An 18834-nucleotide genomic window follows, 5' to 3' on the forward strand; every position below is an offset into this window, starting at 1 on the left:
CATTATAGATACTTTAATTAAACTCTGCTTAATTTTCTTAATCATTTAAAGTATTAAATACATTGAAGAAGCCAGGCCTTTAATAATATATCTCGAGGGAAGGAACACTATGTCTGCACATGCCGGAGGTTAGAGAAAGACCAGTGACAAAATATCAGAGCTTAAAAGTGTAGCCCAGGGCCAAAGGGACCTCAGGGGCTCCCTAGTGATTCTGGGCCTTGGGAGAAGCTAGGGATCAGGAGGAAGGCCTATTGGTCTCGTTTCTTGCCTCCCTCTATGTTTGGCTTGACACCATTAAAAAACCAGGAACTGAGAGTTCTCATTAACCCGATACTGGGATCAAATAGGCAGAAAGACTGAATAATGATAATATTGGTATTCCAAGCATAAAATCGTATTATATGTATAATTATGATTTCATACTATATTTAAAAATTATCTGCAAAAAAAAAATGCTGACTATTCTGCATTGCAATATTATGAAAATATGTGTATGATTAACTTTTACTATATAAACCAAATTCTAATTTTTCCCCCAATTAACTCAGTATAGGATATTGTTTGGTTTTTCCTATTTATTGGATTTTTCATTTCTCTCACACACACAATGGCCAAAGAGAAATAATACAATTTTAGATTGCATGAATACTTTAGTAAAAATAAATAAATTGAAATTATAGTGTTCCTAGTTAAGAATTAGTACAATGACTTCCCAAATACAAAGCAGTTCAATACATTTTTACTTATAAGTAAAATTAAGATGTTCTTCATGATAATATTAAAGAATTCTTGATTATCATTGCCATATCAGCATTTTTCACAAACATTAAAGTTAGTGATAACAAATGACTTACCTTCACATCCCTGTGAATTATGTTATTATCATGGCAGTAGCGTAGAGCTTCCAGTATCTGTCTCATATAATGGCTGTAAAAAACAAAAGAAATCTAAAAACCGTAAACAATTTTTATTTTAAAACTTAATATACAGTGCTCCTAGTTTATAACTCCCACTCTCATATTAGCTGTCCATGGCCACATTTTATTTGAGCAGACAAGATGGATGTAAAGTGATGCTTAATAATGAAAATGTTGGCAGACTCACAAGTTTATGGGCTTCATGAAGAAACAGTATGCTCTATATTTTCTAAGCTATCTAAGTCAAAAGAATTACACACCGTTCATAAGTAAATTTGCTTTGCAAACTAAAAATTCAAGCTTAAAACATGACAATTTTTTTCCCCAATACTCAGGTAATTCTACTTAAACTGGACTGCTGTTATATAAACAGTGCTCAGGGCTGCCCCAAGGATTCAGACTAGAGCGGTGGGAGCCTTTGATCTGCCAGCAAATAATAAGATGCTCTCCATCTTACTTCCATTTAGCTGTGAGGACAAATGAGGGAAGAACGGCCCTTATCAGACAATTTCCTTTTGTAACATAATCAAGTTTTAGTTGGGGCTCCCTTGAACTAAGTGGAGTTAGTTCTAGGCACATGTCCTAGAAAGCCTGACTCCTTACATGGCCAGCTGAGGATCCCTCCTGGAGCACAGGTGAGAACAAAGAAGAAATCAGCATTTTAAAGAACAGGCATTAAAAAATGGTAACGGGGTTAACTAGCAACCATGTGTGACAAGAACAGTTGATTCAGTACTACTTTAGGACCGCCTCCTATTTCTAAAGTTCTTCTATAATTGCCCTGTTACTCTTTCTCTGAGTATCTGTTTCATTTTCTGTATTTTATTCCCTCTATATTTGTCTTTCTCTTTTCTTCCTATTATCCCCCTTCTTTTCTCATTTTTTTCCTTTTCCTTCGCAACCAGCATGACAGAAATGCAACAGACTTAACACTGTTCATTGTATAATATATATAGAATTTTATTTTGTTTCCAGATCTTACATTTCTGATACAAGTGACCTTGAACATGTGTATGTGACTCAGGAAAAATTAAAAAAAAAAATTCCTATTCTGGCTTTACAATTAAAAGACATTTCCATCAAGTTCCCTCTTTGGCATGATACCATCTAATCAAGCTCACAGGAGTATTCCTCTAGTTAGCATATGCATTATTTCATGTATTACAACTAATTGGAAGGGTTCCATTTTAAAAATGAAATGTAGGAGAAAAAAACAAAAACAAAAACAAAACCAAGCCTTGTTCCTGTACTAATCACAGGCTCCTTACAACTGGGCTTTAAGCCAGAGAGCTAGGCTCATGTAATCATTACTTCTGATGTTTAATTTATCTTACTTTGCAAATGCACATATAAGGGGTTGTGCTCATATACTCTTTGCTTGGGCCATTGTAGCCTGTAATTAAGTTTTGTTTATTTTTTATTTTTATTTTTTGAGATGGAGTTCCCCTCTTGTCTCCCAGCCTGGAGTGAAGTGGTACGATCTCGGCTCACTGCAACCTCTGCCTCCTGGGTTCAAGCGATTTTCCTGCCTCAGCCTCCCAAGTAGCTGTGATTACAGACACGGGCCACCACGCCCTGCTAGTTTTTCTATTTTGAGTAGAGACAGGGTTTCACCATGTTGGCCAGGATGGTCTCAAACTCCTGACCTGAAGTGATCAGCCCGCCTCAGCCTCCCAAAGTGCTGGGATTACAGGCATGAGCCACCATGCCTGGCCATAAGTTTTGTTTAAATGAGGGGTTGTTAACTTGGTGTTGTGGCCCATTACTGGTTCAAATCAGGCTTTGGAGGATCTGTAACCCCTTGAAATGGCTAAGAGACTACACCTGTCAAAGTGCTTTGTAAACTAAACCATGCTACAAAGGTTGAGTCATTATTATTACAATATTATTATTGTTAAGTTCAGTCAAAGGTTTAGGAACAGCTTATTTGTCCATCTAGATGTCAACATGGAAATAATGGATAAATTAAAATTAGTTAAAGTGGACATAGCTTGTACCTACGGAATGAACTATTTGGGATACAAAGCACTGAGACAGCCACCTAAATTATCTTTAACCTAAAGAAAATTCCTATCTCAAAGTCTCATAACACAAAACAAAACTCAATGAATGAGGATTTTTTCATTTGCATATGAGAACACTCAATTATTTGACCCAAACATACGTACACAGCAGAATCTTTGTGGTGTGTGTGGAGACAGTAGAACTATTTTTCTCCCCAAGTTATAACAGAACTGAACTATCTTTCTCCACCCTCCCAATCATGATCCTGGGAGGCAATGCATGTCAAAGTGTGCAAGCAGAATAAAATAAGAACTAAAATCTGCCCAAATGTTCTAGAAAGTTGATGACTAAACTTTTAATCAAAAGATTTCACTTCATGAAGCATCATAGGGACCTGTGCTTTCAGAGAAATTCAGCAATATATTTGTTTATCTTTCCTAAGGATCAGCAAGATAACTCCATGGAAGAAAAGAGCTGGCCAGCAATGCATTTACTGCCTTTGGAAGGAGGCATTTCAGGGGTGCAGCATGGTAGAAGAGAGGTGATTCAGTCTGCTCTTCTTGTTAATGCAGGTGACAAAGCCTAATGCCATTTGCTAGGCAGAAGAGACCTTATCTCTGAAATGCCCTTAACAGGATATCTCTGGCTAAGGATTACTATGGTAAGTAGAACATGGGATCTCTGAGGCACAGATGGCTTCCTGGAGAATGTCATGGAGCTATCCAAATCTCTGGGGTGTAAAATAAAGATATTTGCAATGCTCCCCTTTGTGTGTGGAAACTCACAAATCCCAGTATAAACCTCATCTATTCTGGGCCAGAGGTGCATTTCTGAGGCAGTAAGAAGTGACGTGGGGGGCTGCCCTTCCCTTCTCTCTGCTTCACTTGAGCCTTCTGATTGCCTGTATCCTTGAAATTATTTAGTAAAGCTTGGTACTAGTTAAGAAGATCTCTGAGAGTTTGATTTGATAATATGATCTTGTGTGTTAGCTCACTCCACAACTCATCACCCCTGAAAGGATGGAGGTAATCACTAATTGGGTTGCATTAAGGACTGAATACAGTTTTACTTTATGCCATGCTTTGCTGCTCCTCTTGAAGCTCAGCCAGCTGGAGAAAAACAACATTATCAATTTGATTACTTGGTGTCTCAAAGTCTTCTTGCAGTCGGTCTCACTAGAATACTGATACAAGCTAAATTTCCTAACAATAAATCACAGAATCAGCGAGGATGAAAAAAGATTAGAAGTCATCTGTCATTAAACCAATGGAGGAATCTATGCGCACTTGTTGCATGGTCATTGATCCTCTGCAATAGGAAACACACATAATAATACTTTCTGAGTCTCCGCCTACTTTTTTTATTGTTCAGAGGAAGAACCTTTAATAAACTGCCTCCAAACCTCCCTCTTTGCAACGTCACCTACTGGTGTCAATGCTACTCTTTTTTGGTCCACTCTGGAAAGTTCGTTTCACCATTTTAACAGCTTATACAGGTGGATTTAAAAATCAATAGGCTTTCATTTTGATGTGTATAAACATCTACCTTTTCTATAAATCTCAAGATTAGGAGAGATCACAAGTCATGTCATTGTATGACATCATCTCTTCACACTACCATCCTGCCTATCCTGACACATAGCCCAGTGGCAGAGATAGGCTTGAAGTTAAGAAAAAGCAATATAGATGACTGGGGACCAGAGTAAAAGTGGTACTGGTTTCACATCAATCCTGTCAGCATACCTGCCAGGTATCCCAGTGTTATTGTGGTTCAAGAAGGAAAAAAATCCCCTTCTTCCACTGAGTTTCACTAGTATTGACTATTTTTGGTATGAAAGAATGCTTTAAAATTTTGAGGGACAAGGAAGAATAAAAATTTAAAATTGTAATAAAAACTCAAAATAATAGAAGATAGGATTAAAAAAAAACCTAGAATGTGCTTTAGAGAACATGGCACAAAAGAAAAGAGGATATTTAGCTTCAGTTCTACCACGTATAGATCAGAAGCCTAAGGAACACACATAAACTTTCATTTGCTCCTTCGCCCTAGCCCCAGCAGTACAAAAACACAGCGACCACACATTGAGCATATTCTTTATTTTGTGCTATAGCCATGGCTGCTCCATCCCTGAGACTAGGTCCCTTGCTCTTCAGCTAGAAGGAGTCAGGGCAATGAATTTGAAGACATTCAAGTCATGCTGAGCTCAAAGCTGTATTAAGGTGGTCTCCAAGTTGTTTCCAGCTATGTTTGTCTAAGATGCTATAATTATAAAAGAAATGATAAGACAGAGGAAATCATTTAATATAACTGTTTTTCAAATGATAGAAAGTTTTCATAAATCCTAGGCTAGGAACGGGAGTTCATGCCTATAATCCAAGCACTTTGGGAGGTTGAGGCGTGCAGATCACTTGAGGTCAGGAGTTCGAGATCAGCCTGGCCAACATGGTGAAACCCCATCTCTATTAAAAGAAATACAAAAATTAGCTGGGCATGGAGGTGCATGACTGTAATCTCAGCTACTTGGGAGGCTGAGGCAGGAGAATCACTTGAACCTGGGAGGCAGAGGTTGCAGTGAGCTGAGATCACGCCACTGCACTCCAGCCTGGGCGACAGAATGAGACTCTGTCCCTCCTCCCCCACCCAAAAAAGTTAATATGTTTGTGAGTTTGAAACCTTCAACATATTATGCCTGGTGACTAAGGAGGGATGCTGTATTCCATGTATTAAAAAGGCAACCTACAGCAGTGGGTAATTATGATATGATTGAATGTAACCAAAACAGAAAGCTGTGTTGCTCTAAATTTATAAGCAAGTGGCCCAGCACATGCATGGCTCCTGCGATTTTTCATATTTACTTCTTATTTTGAGTCATTAGGTCTTTACAACAACTTCTCCACTTAGAACAAACAGCTGCCATTTGATTGGTAGGTCTCACACTGGCCTGAAGCAAATATATTTTTTAAAATGGTGCTTCTATTTCTCTTCCTTTTACTGTTCTTTATTTTTCGTTAATTATTGTGAGATAATTTGATATCACTAAAAGGCAAAATGAAGAACTAATGAGGCAGATTTGCTAAAACAAAAATAAAAAAAACCCAAGTAAAATTCTACATAGTTCCTGAGCTATTAGATCCCCGCTTCTTGTACAAAAATCATCACAAGTGGGAAAGATAGCAGTACTGAAAATGTAAGCTTGTATTATAAACCCATGTTTTTATTTTATTTATTTATTTTTGAGATGGAGTTTTGCTCTTGTTGCCCAAGCTGGAGTGCAATGGCGCAATCTCGGCTCACTGCAACCTCCTCTCTGTGGCCAGGCTGGAGTGCAGTGGCGCGATCTCAGCTCACTGTAACCTCCGCCTCCTGGGTTCAAGCGATTCTCCTGCGTCAGCCTCCCGAGTAGCTGGGACGACATGTGCATGCCACCACGCCCAGCTAATTTTTGTATTTTTAGTAGAGAAGGGATTTCACCATGTTGGCCAGGATGATCTCGATCTCTTGACCTTGTGATCCGTCTGCCTCAGACTCCCAAAGTGCTGGGATTACAGGTGTGAGTCACCGTGCCCGGCCCCTATAAACCCATGTTAATAGATAACTCATTGTTTGGTATTTTGCATTTCCAGTGACTATCAATTCTACTAACACATACTAAAACAGAGATGTTCCTTGCAGCAAAGAGCAGCAGTACGCTCTTCATCAGTTTGTCATGTGATGTCTTTGTCATTTTTTTACTTTCACCTTGACCTCTGGGGATTAGATATACACTACATACCTGGCTACAGCTTCACTGTACACAAAACCAGCATCCGCTCGCTTTACGATTTCAAAACACAGATCTGCTCCATCCATACTGTAAAGAAATGTGAAAAAGAACATAAGAAAAGAGGAAATTCCAGGAAGAAAACACTGAAAGTGAATACATCGTAACTAAGTTATTAGTTGGTTTACTGCTAAGGATTATGTTATTTAAATCTCCTTTCTTTCAATGAAATATAGACATAAATTACAAAGGGCATGATAGTCATCTTCACATTGAAAATCTGCAGGGAAAGAAACAGGAAGAACAGGCTAACAGTAATATCAAATAATATGAGTATATAAAATTGACTATAAATTTTCTTTAGGTTTTCACAAAAAGAAGCATCAGAAAATAGCAATGCTAGGGTTGTGTGCATATTTTAAAGTCAAATTCCAAAAATATTCAGTTATGTAGCATACAAGGATTTAAAAAAAACATCTTGCTATTGTTATTACCACCAAATGGAAAAATTCAGGCTATATGCTGTGGAAGGAAAAAACAATGACTTATATATAAAATAAAATGTATTTTTGTTTACACTGCCATTCCCAAAGTTCATTGCTACAAACATATTGTAACACACAGATGTGTTGGTAACACAGTGTCATGATATTGTCTTAGAACTTACAGTCGTTATCTACTTCTCACCAGATAAGTAATGCCTCTTGTTGTCTTGGCCACACCTTGCCCTTCTACCTACCCTGTCCACTGATGTTTCAAGAAAATCTTCCTCTCTAGGCAGAATGGTCTTATCATCACTCCCCGAGTACACCATTTTCTTTTTTACTTTTTGTATATATTGCTTTTCATTTTCAAAACCTACCTTAATTCAAGGGTTCATTCCAAACCTACCTTCCCCAGAAGCCCCCTCAATGATTACCAGCCATATTAATGTCTTCCTTTGCTTTTCATTCTATAACAACCCTATATGGTCCATAACATTTAGCACTTACATACAAACACCTCCCCTTCCCCCCACGTATACCTATATATGTATACATGAATTTTGCCATATTATACATATTAAACTATTCAAATATTAATAGCTAACATTTTCATAACGCTTTAAGGCTTATAACATATTTTCAAATGCAGTATCTCATTCATTCATTCAGTAGTTCAGTTTCCAATATAACTGCTGCAGACATTATACTGAGGAAATAGAAACTTCTGGAAGGGAAAGTAAAGGAACTAACATACTTCCTATTCATGAGGCATCACAGGAAGCAGTCCTTGTTATGCCTCCCCTCATACTTATAACCACCCCATGAGGTCAGCATCATTTTCAAATAATTTGTCTAAGTGAGTGGACAAGTATGTGATAGGGACAGGATTGAAATCCCTGTCTAGCTATGTACTGTGTGTGCTCTTCCCATTGATTATAGCTATATCTACTGGGTGTGCAAGGAACAAATGCACATCTTTAAGCCCTACAACAGTTCCATGATAGTGTAAAGTCCTAAAGAACAAGAAAAAATATATTTATACTACCTAATACCCAGCAGAAGACTGAGCACGCTGTAGACACCTAATGAACAGTTGATTCTATTATTTGGATCTTGGTGTGGTTTTATATAAATGAATGAAAATACTTTCACATTTATATAGGCTCCAAAAACTTTACCAAGTTTCCATTTCACACCTAAGGAACATTTTCCAATGTCAAATAGGATTCTTCTCCAAAATAATGTTTACAGTGGCAGAGTCTATTACAAACATTACTATAAAGGCCTAGTGTACTCCCTAGTATGGCAGCACTCATTTTTCACCAACAGAAATAAAGCCTAGATGAAAGCGATCATGAATCTTGGTGAACAACTATGATTATCTGTATGGTAAAATTCCTACAAGCTGAGTTGCTAGGACAAGGGGTATATACAATAACACTTTTTTTTTTTTTTTGAGACGGAATCTTGCTCTGTAGCCCAGGCTGGAGTGCAGTGGTATAATCTTACCTCACTGCAAGCTCCGCCTCCCAGGTTCACGCCATTCTCCTGCCTCAGCCTCCCGAGTAGCTGGGACTACAGGCACCCGCCACCACGCCCGGCTAACTTTTTGTATTTTTTTAGTAGAGATGGGGTTTCACCATGTTAGCCAGGATGGTCTCGATCTCCTGACCTCGTGATCCGCCCACCTTGGCCTCCCAAAGTGCTGGGATTACAGGCGTGAGCCACCGCACCCGGCCTACAATAACACTTTTGATACACACACAACACCAGAAACAGTTAACAATTTATACTCCCACTACCAAGTGTGAATGTGTCCCTTGCTCTACTAGGATAATGATTATTTTTTTTCATCTTTGCCAATTAGATAAGAGGAAAAAAGTCATTCGTGATTGCTTTAATTTGCATTTCCTTGATTACTAGAGAGAATAAATATTTTTCATTTCTTTGTCCCATGGGGAGAAAAGAAATGCTATTTTAAAAACTGGCTGTAGTTTAAGCTGGTTGGTTGATCTATGAGGACTAAAAAACATCTCATAGTGAAGGAATCAGTTTTGCTTAGGCTTTTTCCTTTGTAATTGTGATATATGAGGGTAAGCACTATTCAACTTAGATGAGACAGGGGTTAGGAAAAGGAGAGAGCTAAACTGATTGCCTAATGAAGCAATAAGAATTTAGGTTCTTTCTGCCGTCTCTCCATGCTGCCATAATGGTGTGCATGAATGTCCTGGCCGATGCTATCCAGAGCATTAACAATACCAAAAAGAGGCAAACACTAGGTTCTTACTAGGTTGTGCTCCAAAGTTACTGTCTGGTTTCTAACTGTGATGATGAAGCATGGTTACACTGGTGAATTTGAAATCACTGATGATCATAGAGCTGGGAAAACTGTTGTGAACCTCAGGCAGGCTAAACAAGTGTGGAGTGATCAGCCCCAGATTTGATGTGCAACCCAAAGATCTAGTAAAACGGCAGAATAACCTGTTCCCATCCTACCAGTTTGGATTCACTGTATTAATGACCTCATCTGGCATCATGGACCATGAAGAAGCAAGATGAAAACACACAGGAGGGAAAATCCTGGAATTCTTTTTCTAGGAATGTAATACATACTTACAAATAAAATGCCTCAATGGACTCTGGTGTTTCCAAAAAGAATTTGGAAGATGTTCTGAGAGCTAGAGGACTTTCTGGAGGGGCCTAGAAGGGATGAGGGAAAAGACGGGGCCTGGGGAGGAGGCAGCAAAGTGGTGAGAAGTATAAAGCCTAAGGAGGGAACCAGTCAGTGAGAAATACTTGGAAATTATTTATTGCCCTGTGCTATAATTACCAGCATGGATCAATCCATTTTGTCTGGTCATATCTGAAATACTAGTACTTGAAATGACAATATCTACCCATGTGCATACACACATGGGGGTACTTTTAGGTTTCTACTTTCTTCCACTGACTTGCCTATTCTTGCATCAAGTTCCATACCATTTAAAATACTGTAGGGTCAGACGTGGTGGCTCACACCTGTAATCTCAGTGCTTCGGGAGGCTGAGGCGGGTGGATAGCTTGAGGCCAAGAGTTCGAGACCAGCCTGGCCAACACGGTGAAACCATGTCTCTACTAAAAAAATACAAAAAAATTAGCCAGGCATGGTGGCCAGCACCTGTAGTCCCAGCTACTCTGGAGGCTGAGGCAGGAGAATCACTTGAACCAGGGAGGCAGAGGTTGCAGTGAGCTGAGATGGCACCACTCCACTCCAGCCAACAGGGCGAGACTCTATCTCAAAACAAAAACAAAAACACGGACAGACAAAATAAAATACTGTAGTAGCAGATTTTAATATTTGGCAAAATAAATCTCATTATTCTTCACCAACTTTTTTTTTTTTTTTTGAAACAGAGTCTTGCTCTGTCACGCAGGCTGGAGTGTAGTGGCGCCATCTTGGCTCACTGCAACCTCTGCTTCCCAGGTTCAAGTAAGTCTCCTGCCTCAGCCTCCCAAGTAGCTGGGACTACAGGTGCTTGCCACCATGCCCGGCTAATTTTTGAATTTTTTTCGTAAAGACAGGATTTCACCGTGTTGGCCAGGCTGGTCTTGAACTCCTGACCTCAAGTGATCTGCCTGCCTTGGCCTCCCAAAGTGCTGGGATTACAGGCACAAGCCACCGCAACTGGCCTTCACCAACATTTTCTTATGATTTTTTTCTTCCCAGTTGACCTTTAAAATCATTTTGTCAAGCTATAAATTTTTTTTTTTTTTTTTTTTTTTTTTTTTTTTTTTTTTGAGACGGAGTCTGGCTCTGTCGCCCAGGCTGGAGTGCAGTGGCTGGATCTCAGCTCACTGCAAGCTCCACCTCCCGGGTTTATGCCATTCTCCTGCCTCAGCCTCCCGAGTAGCTGGGACTACAGGCGCCCGCCACGTCGCCTGGCTAGTTTTTTGTATTTTTTTTTTTTTTAGTAGAGATGGGGTTTCAACGTGTTAGCCAGGATGGTCTCGATCTCCTGACCTCATGATCCGCCCATCTCGGCCTCCCAAAGTGCTGGGATTACAGGCTTGAGCCACCGCGCCCGGCCTAAAAAAATTTTTATATTTTGATTCAGATGGTAAATTTATACATTAACTTCTAGAAATTAACATTTTTCTAATATTCTCATCAATGAACATGATATGTCTCTCCACTTCCTTTCATGTCTCTAAGTTATAGTTTTATGATTTTCTTTATATTAGTTTAAAATATTTATTACTAGGTTTTTTCCCTATACATTTTATATTTTAGTTGCTATTATAAATGGGATCTTTCAGCCATTATATATATTTTTTAATTCAATGCTTCGTAACCACGGATATCAAACAAAATCACCTGTGCAACTTAGTAAATATACAGGCACATTCTTTGAAGGGTTATTCTGAAAGAGAGGCATCACTGTGAAAATATTTTTCTATTATTAAAGCTATTTATTTATAATATTAATTGACATTAAAGTAACAGAAGCAATCCACTAATTTTAAATTTCATGAGATACAGAAATAAAAACTAAAAATACTGTTATTTATGCAAACTTTATTCAAAGAAATTTAAAATACACATATTCAGAATACACACCATCCTGATATCCTAACCTTGAACCTTCTGAACAAAATTGATGACTCAATTCTTTGATAAACTTTATTTGATAATATAATGATTCTACAAACTGACAAGGCATCTTTTATTGCTTTTCTCTTTGGCTTCCCATCTTGGGGTGCTTCTGGGGCTGTCAAGAACCCCCAAAGAACACATTCTGAATTTTCCTAGTTGGCTCCATTCTGAGGGAATGAAAGGAGAGGGAGAAGAAACCCTTCTACGGAAGAGTATGGGGGAGGTGGACTTCTACACTGTATGCAGAGAGAAATTAATTGTGAAAAGTAGAGGGATTACGAATGAGCTTAGCTGTCTCTCCTTTTCACCCATCTGAATTTTTAAAATTTATAATAAACATGCATTATTTATATAATTAAGAAATTATCCAAGACCAAATTCATCAAACAAACAAAACAGATCACACGTCTTGAGGCACAAGGTATTACTGGCTACATATTGAGGGAGATCAGAATATGCCACTCCAAAATATGCTGCTTTGGCATCAGGATTATCTGGAGTTGAAGGCACAAAATCACGTGCTATGATTTCACAGCAATGTCAAATTGCGATAACAGTTTCTAAATGTTTACTCTCAATTTCTGTACGTATCTCATGGCAGACTGGTGACAGATTGGCATTTATCTGCAAATATCCTTGAAGAGCACTGTTGTACAGATCAAATCTGGATTTTTCCAACCAGCATTTTTTCTGAGGGTGACAAAAACGCCAACTACAAAAACTGTATGAAATGTTTAAAATTATTTATTTATTTTTTAAATGGAGACAGGGTCTCGTTTTGTCACCTAAAGCTGGACTGCAGGGGCACAATCATGGCTCACTGCAGCCTGGAATGCCTGGGCTCAGGTGATCCTCCTGCCTCAACCTCTGAAGTAGCTGGGACTACAGGCATGCACCACCATACCTGGCTAATTTTTTTTATTTTTAATTTTTGTAGGGACAGGATCTGGCTATGTTGCCCAGGCTGGTCTGGAATTCCCGGGCTCAAACGATCTTTTTGCTTGGGCCTCTCATCTTAAAGTGCTGGGATTACAGGTATGAGCCACTGCGCCCAAACAAAAAGTTTTTGTTAAAGCTTCTGAGAATTAACAGTATAGTGAGTGAAAAACTAGTCCTGAGAACAGAGAAGGGATTACAGCTCAAAGACGTGAACAAGAGCTGCTTCTGCCCTAGGGGAAGAATGTGGGTTTTGGAAAGGAGGGGCACTTTTAGGAACTCTGGAGAGGTAGGAGCGGGTGGGGTGGTCAGATGGAGAATGACAGGGTCCAGCTGCTTTTGCACTAGGGTGATCTAAGATGTTAAGGCTCTGATGAAACACCCTTTGCTCCTGGCTGGGACCATAGAGCTGCACCATGAAAACTGGGGTACAGAATATATTCTGGTATGTCATGTTGGTAGCACAGAAAAACCTCAGTGCTGGTTGGGCATGGTGGTGGCTCAGGCCTATAATCCCAGCACTTTGGGAGGCTGAGGCAGGCAGATTGCTTGAGCACAAAAGTTCAAAACCAGCCTGGGCAAAAGAGTGAGATGTCGTCTCTACAAAAAATAAAAAAAATTAGCTGGGTGTGGTGATGCACACCTATGGTCCCAGCTACTTGAGAGGTTGAGGTGGGAGGATCACTTGAGCCCAGGAGATCGAGGTTGCAGTGAGCCATGACTCTGTCAGTACACTCCAGCCTGGGCAACAGAGCAAGACCCCATCCCCTCCCACCAAAAAAAGTTAAAAAAAAAAACAAAACCCAAAACCTCAATGCTTATCATGGAGACAAAAGCTCAGCCTAAAAACTTCAGCAAGAAACAAGCACTCAGAGTATGTTTCCTAACCACAAAGTAGTTATGTTAGAAATAAATTAACAAAATAACTAGAAAACCTTAAATGCTTGGACATTGAGAAATCATGCTAAATAACCAATTAATCAAATGAGAAATCATCATAATGAAAATTAGAACTTTTGTTTTTTCTTTTTTTAGAGACAGGGTCTTGTTTGTTGCCCAGGCTGGAGTACAATGGCATGATCTTGGCTCACTGCAGCCTCCACCTCCCAGGGTCAAGTTATTCTCCTGTGTCAGCCTCTGGAGTAGCTGAGATTACAGGCACGCACCTCACGTCCAGCTAATTTCTGTATTTTTAGTAGAGATAGGGTTTCTCTACGTTGGCCAGACTGGTCTTGAGTTCCTGGCTTCAAGTGATCCCCTCTGCCTTGGCCTCCCAACGTGCTGGGGTTGTAGGCGTGAGCCACCGTGCCTAGCAAAACATATTCCTAACAATGACAATGAAAAGAACTTGTACAGGATTGGTGCATTACATTTCAAGATCATGGTTTTGCCATTAATAGACCACAAATATAGAAAAATGGCTGAAAGGAGGAGGGGCATAGGTCCAATCTTACAGTTTAAGAAGTTGGTGATCCATGTTACAAACACAACTTGGCATTGGAGAAACCTTGCTTAAATTAGGTAATCCACTGTTGATAGAAAAATACACCAATACAATTTTCTGAAGGGCAATTTTATAATGCGTGACAAAAACTTTACACATGTACATGTCCTTTGACTCAATTATTTCCTTCCAAGGGAAATAATTAGGAATATTGGTCAAGTTTTAATGAGAAGAGTTTATCACAGCTATTTATAATAGGGAGAAATTAGAAACAACCTAAATGCCCAACAGTAGAAGAATGGTTACATAAATTGGGGTAACTAGAGTAGAATATTATATTGCCATTAAATGATGTTATAGATATACATTTATTGACAGATGTTCATAATACATTAACATGTATAAATATATACATGCATATTTATGTATAAGATGCAGCGTGAAGGCTTTGGTATTAAAATGGGGTGTTAAAGACTGGGTAGAATTATATTTGAAATTTTTTGTTTTCTTATTTTTACCTTTACTTTTTAAAAAAATGAATAGGCACTATACTTTTGTCATAGGAAATCAGTTCTGTTAAAAAAAAAAAAAGCAGAATGCAGAGGAAACGGCACTTACAAAGTAGTTTGTATCCATAAACTTGTTTTAAAACTTTAATTAGAAATTTAACAGAAACATTCTGAATGCTGACTTAAAATATTAGAAAATACGAAAAGTTACTAAGTCAGTGACATCTCATCATGAGACATGTTTTAAAAAACAGCAAATTAAACCCAACGAAGGCAGAAGGAAATAATAAGCAGAAATTAATGAAGTAAAAAAACAAAATAGAGAAAAAGCAAAGCAACAAATAGATTCTTTGAAATGATTAATAAAGGCCAGGTGCAGTGGCTCATGCCTATAATCCCAGCACTTTGGGAGGCCAAGGTAAGAGGCTCACTTGAGGCCAGGAGTTTGAGATCAGCCTCGGCAACACAGTGAGACTCCTTCTCTACTAAAAATTTAAAAATTAGTTGGGCATGGTAGCATATGCCTGTAGTCCCAGATACTCTGGAGGCAGAGGTGGAAGGCTTGATTGAATCCAGGAGTTTGAGGCAGCAGTGAGCTATGATCGCACCACTGCACTCCAACCTGGGCTATGGAGCAAGACCTCATCTCTAAAAAACTAAATAAATAAATTTTAAAACGATTAATAAATCTAGAAAATTCCTAACATTTGGAAACTAGACAATATACTTTTATTACATAGATCTCAGAATAAATCATTAGAAAATATTTTAAATTGAATAATAATAACAACAGTAAATACATCAAAACTTGTAAAATGTAGGTAAAACAGTACTTAGAGGGAAATTTATACTGCTATAGATGTACATATTAGAAAAGAAAGGCTGGCCAAGTGCAGTGCCTCACACCTGTAATCCCAGCACTCTGGGAGGCTGAGGTGGGAGGATCACTTGAGCCCAGGAGTTCCAGACCAGCCTGGGCAACACAGTGAGACTCCCACCTCTTCAAATAATAATAATAAAAAAATTAGCTGGGCATGGTGGGGCCTGTAGTCTCAGCTACTCAGGAGGCTGAGACAGCCGAATTGCTTGAGCCTGGGAGGTCAAGGCTGCAGTGAGCCATCACTACACCACTACACTCCAGCCTGAACAACATAGTGAGACCCTGTCTCAAAAAAAGAGAAAGGCTAAACATTTAAGAACTAAACATCTACCTGTGTAAGTTACATAAAGATCATCAAATTAAATTCAAACAAATTAGATGAAAGGAAATAGAAGCAGAAATTAATGAAGTGGAAGACAAACATATTAAAGGAAGTGACAAAGCTAAAAGTTGTTCCCTGTGAAATGATGAATCTCTGGCAAGACTGATAACAAAAAGAAAAGAGAAAAGACATATAGCACCCAGTATTAAGAATGAAGAAGGAGACATCATTTCATATGCTGCAGAAATGAAAGATGATACTGAAACTTTATGTCACAAATTTAAAAATGTATATGAAACTGACAAATTCTCAGAAAAATAAAACTAACCAAAATTAACAAAAAGAATTAGAAAACCTGAATAATCCTTTACTGATTCAAGGAATTGAATCAGTAACTTAATCTTCTGAGACAGAAAACTTTAGGCCTAGATGCCATTTCTGACAAGTTTTTTTTTTTTTTTTTTTGAGATGGAGTCTCGCTCTGTCGCCAGGCAGAAGTGCAGTGGTGCCATCTCGGCTCACTGCAACCTCCGCCTCCCGGGTTCAAGAGGTTCTCCTGCCTCAGCCTCCTCAATAGCTGGGACTATAGGCGTGTGCCACCACACCCAGCTAATTTTTGTATTTTTAGTAGAGACGGGGTTTTACCATGTTGGCCAGGATGGTCTCGATTTCTTGACCTCATGATCTGCCCGCCTCGGCCTCCAAAGTGCTGGGATTACAGGCGTTAGCCATTGTGCCCAGTCCATTTCTGACAAGTTCTATTGAACATTCCAAGGAGAAATAAAACGAATAAAAAGCAGGAACAGTTTCCAAATCACTTTATGAAAATTGTTCAATCTATATTATACTAAAACCTACTATGGACAGTATGAGATAATTCAAAGACAACCTCATTAAGAACATAGATGCAAGTAACGTAAACAAAAGTTTAACAATCCAAATCAAGCAATATATAAGAATTACACCAGGTCCAAATTGGGTTTACCTCAGCAATGCAAAACTTTTAACATTTGGAATTAATAAAATTGTGTACATTGATAGAGTAAAGATGAAAAATTATGTGATCATGTCAATAAACATCAAAACACTTAAAACTATGTATTTGTGATTAAAAAACTTAAAAAACTCTTAGATCAGGAACAAGTCAAGAAAGTCCACTCTAACTTAAACTCAACATTACTCTGGAGGTCCTAGCCAGGGCAGTAAGGCAAGATAAAGAAATAAAATATGTAAGAATAGAAAAGGAAGAAACAGTCATTAATTACAGATGGTATATACAGAATATCCAAAATAATCTAAGTTAAAATTAGAACTAATCAGAGTTTAGCAAAATCATTGTAAGTTATGTGAAATTCTGAAAGAGTGTTTAACAATGTAGAAATAAATCTAAAAGAAAGGTGTATAGGATCTCTGTGGAGAAAAGTATGATTTTTTAAAGAGAAATTAAACAAATGAAATAAATGGAGAGAAAATTATCCTGTTCACGGACAAGAAGACTCAATATTGTAAACAGCCGATCTCTTCCAAGTTGAAGCATAGATTTAACAGACTTTGAATGAAAATCCCAACAGGTTTTGTGGAAACTCTAAAGCAGAATCTAAAATGTATACAGAATTGCAGAAGGCCAAGGAGACTCAAGATATTCTGGAAGAATAACACCTCCTGGAGTTTTTGCTGTACTTGATTTCAAAATTTAGCCTCCACCCCCATGTCCACAGCTACCGTGTACAGGATGTCCTATAAACCTCAGTAATTAAGTGTATGACATTGACACTAGGACAGATAGCACAAAAGAGCATAACAGAGATCCTAGAAACAGATCCATACATATGGAGATGCTTGATTTATGATGAAGGAGGATACTGGGCAAACACAGTCTCTTCAAAGAAATGTGTGCTTATATGGACCAGGATATGTGTACCTGAGTGTTCATAGCAGCATTGTTCACAACGGTCACAAACTATCAACAACCCAATGTCCATCAATAGTAGAATAGATAAAATGGGTATAGTCACACAATAGAATACTGTATAGCAATGAAAGGAAATTAATTACAGCTACACAAAGGAATATGGCGAATCCTGCAGATAAAATACTGAGTGAAGCAGATGTAGCCAAACCTAAACTGCTTGGTTTATTTTACATACAGTTCAAAGACAGAAGTAACCTTATTTTGCTGTAATAAATAACTAAAGCTAGCATTCATTGAGTGCTTAATACGTGAATGGTATTTTGTTTTTTCTTTTTTTTTTTTTGGAGTTCCTTTTTTTTAAAATTATACTTTAAGTTCTAGGGTACATATGCACAATGTGCAGGTTTGTTACATATGTATACATGTGTCATGTTGGTGTGCTGCACCCATTAACTCGTCATTTACATTAGGTATGTCTCCTAATGCTATCTCTCCCCCCTCCCCATGAATGGTATTTTCTAAGTCCCTTACATGCATTAACTCATTCAATGTTTACATGAGAAGTCTACGAGATAGGTATTATGACTACCTCCCCTATTTTACTTAGGAGAAAACTGAGAAACAGCAAAGGTTAAGTAACTTGACCAATAGATCACACAGCTTGTAAGGGGTAGAGCCTGGATTCCAACTCAGGGAAGCGGACTTAGAGCCCATGCATTATCCTCCACAAAATGCTCAGTTTACACAGAGGGAAACCTCCTCACTTCTGCTTCACGCTTTCAGTTACTTAATGGAAGACAAGGGATTACAACTAAGTAGGTAAAATCATAATGTAAAGAAAGGCTCTGTATATGAAATCCATTTTCATGTCTATTATGGGGGCCCCATGTTCCAGAACCATCCAGGGGGATTTTCAAATTGCTGAGCCTGTGTCCCCAATCTTTCCAGATGATACATATGAATACTATGTAATTGATTTAGTTTAAATGAATTGTCTATATTTAGTAAGTTTGTTGATAAATGCTGTAATCT

The 18834-nt window shown here is 38.3% G+C and overlaps 1 protein-coding gene and 1 pseudogene across 25 annotated transcripts in view; one reads left to right on the plus strand and one right to left on the minus strand.

Moving 5' to 3' along the window:
* CASK (calcium/calmodulin dependent serine protein kinase) overlaps positions 1-18834 on the minus strand; it is a 413308-nt gene that overhangs the window by 223709 nt on the left and 170765 nt on the right. For all 25 annotated transcript variants that reach the window (XM_005593339.5, XM_074030323.1, XM_005593338.5 and 22 more), the window contains exons 4-5: positions 6694-6771; positions 855-927 (exon numbers count right to left, since the gene is read on the minus strand). In XM_005593339.5, the coding sequence (XP_005593396.1) occupies positions 855-927; positions 6694-6771 (151 nt within the window). The remainder of the gene's footprint in view (positions 1-854; positions 928-6693; positions 6772-18834) is intronic.
* Positions 9253-9764, plus strand: LOC135969127 (small ribosomal subunit protein uS8 pseudogene; annotated as a pseudogene).

Source organism: Macaca fascicularis, chromosome X (genome assembly GCF_037993035.2).
Source record: "Macaca fascicularis isolate 582-1 chromosome X, T2T-MFA8v1.1".
NCBI classification, from domain to species: domain Eukaryota; kingdom Metazoa; phylum Chordata; class Mammalia; order Primates; family Cercopithecidae; genus Macaca; species Macaca fascicularis.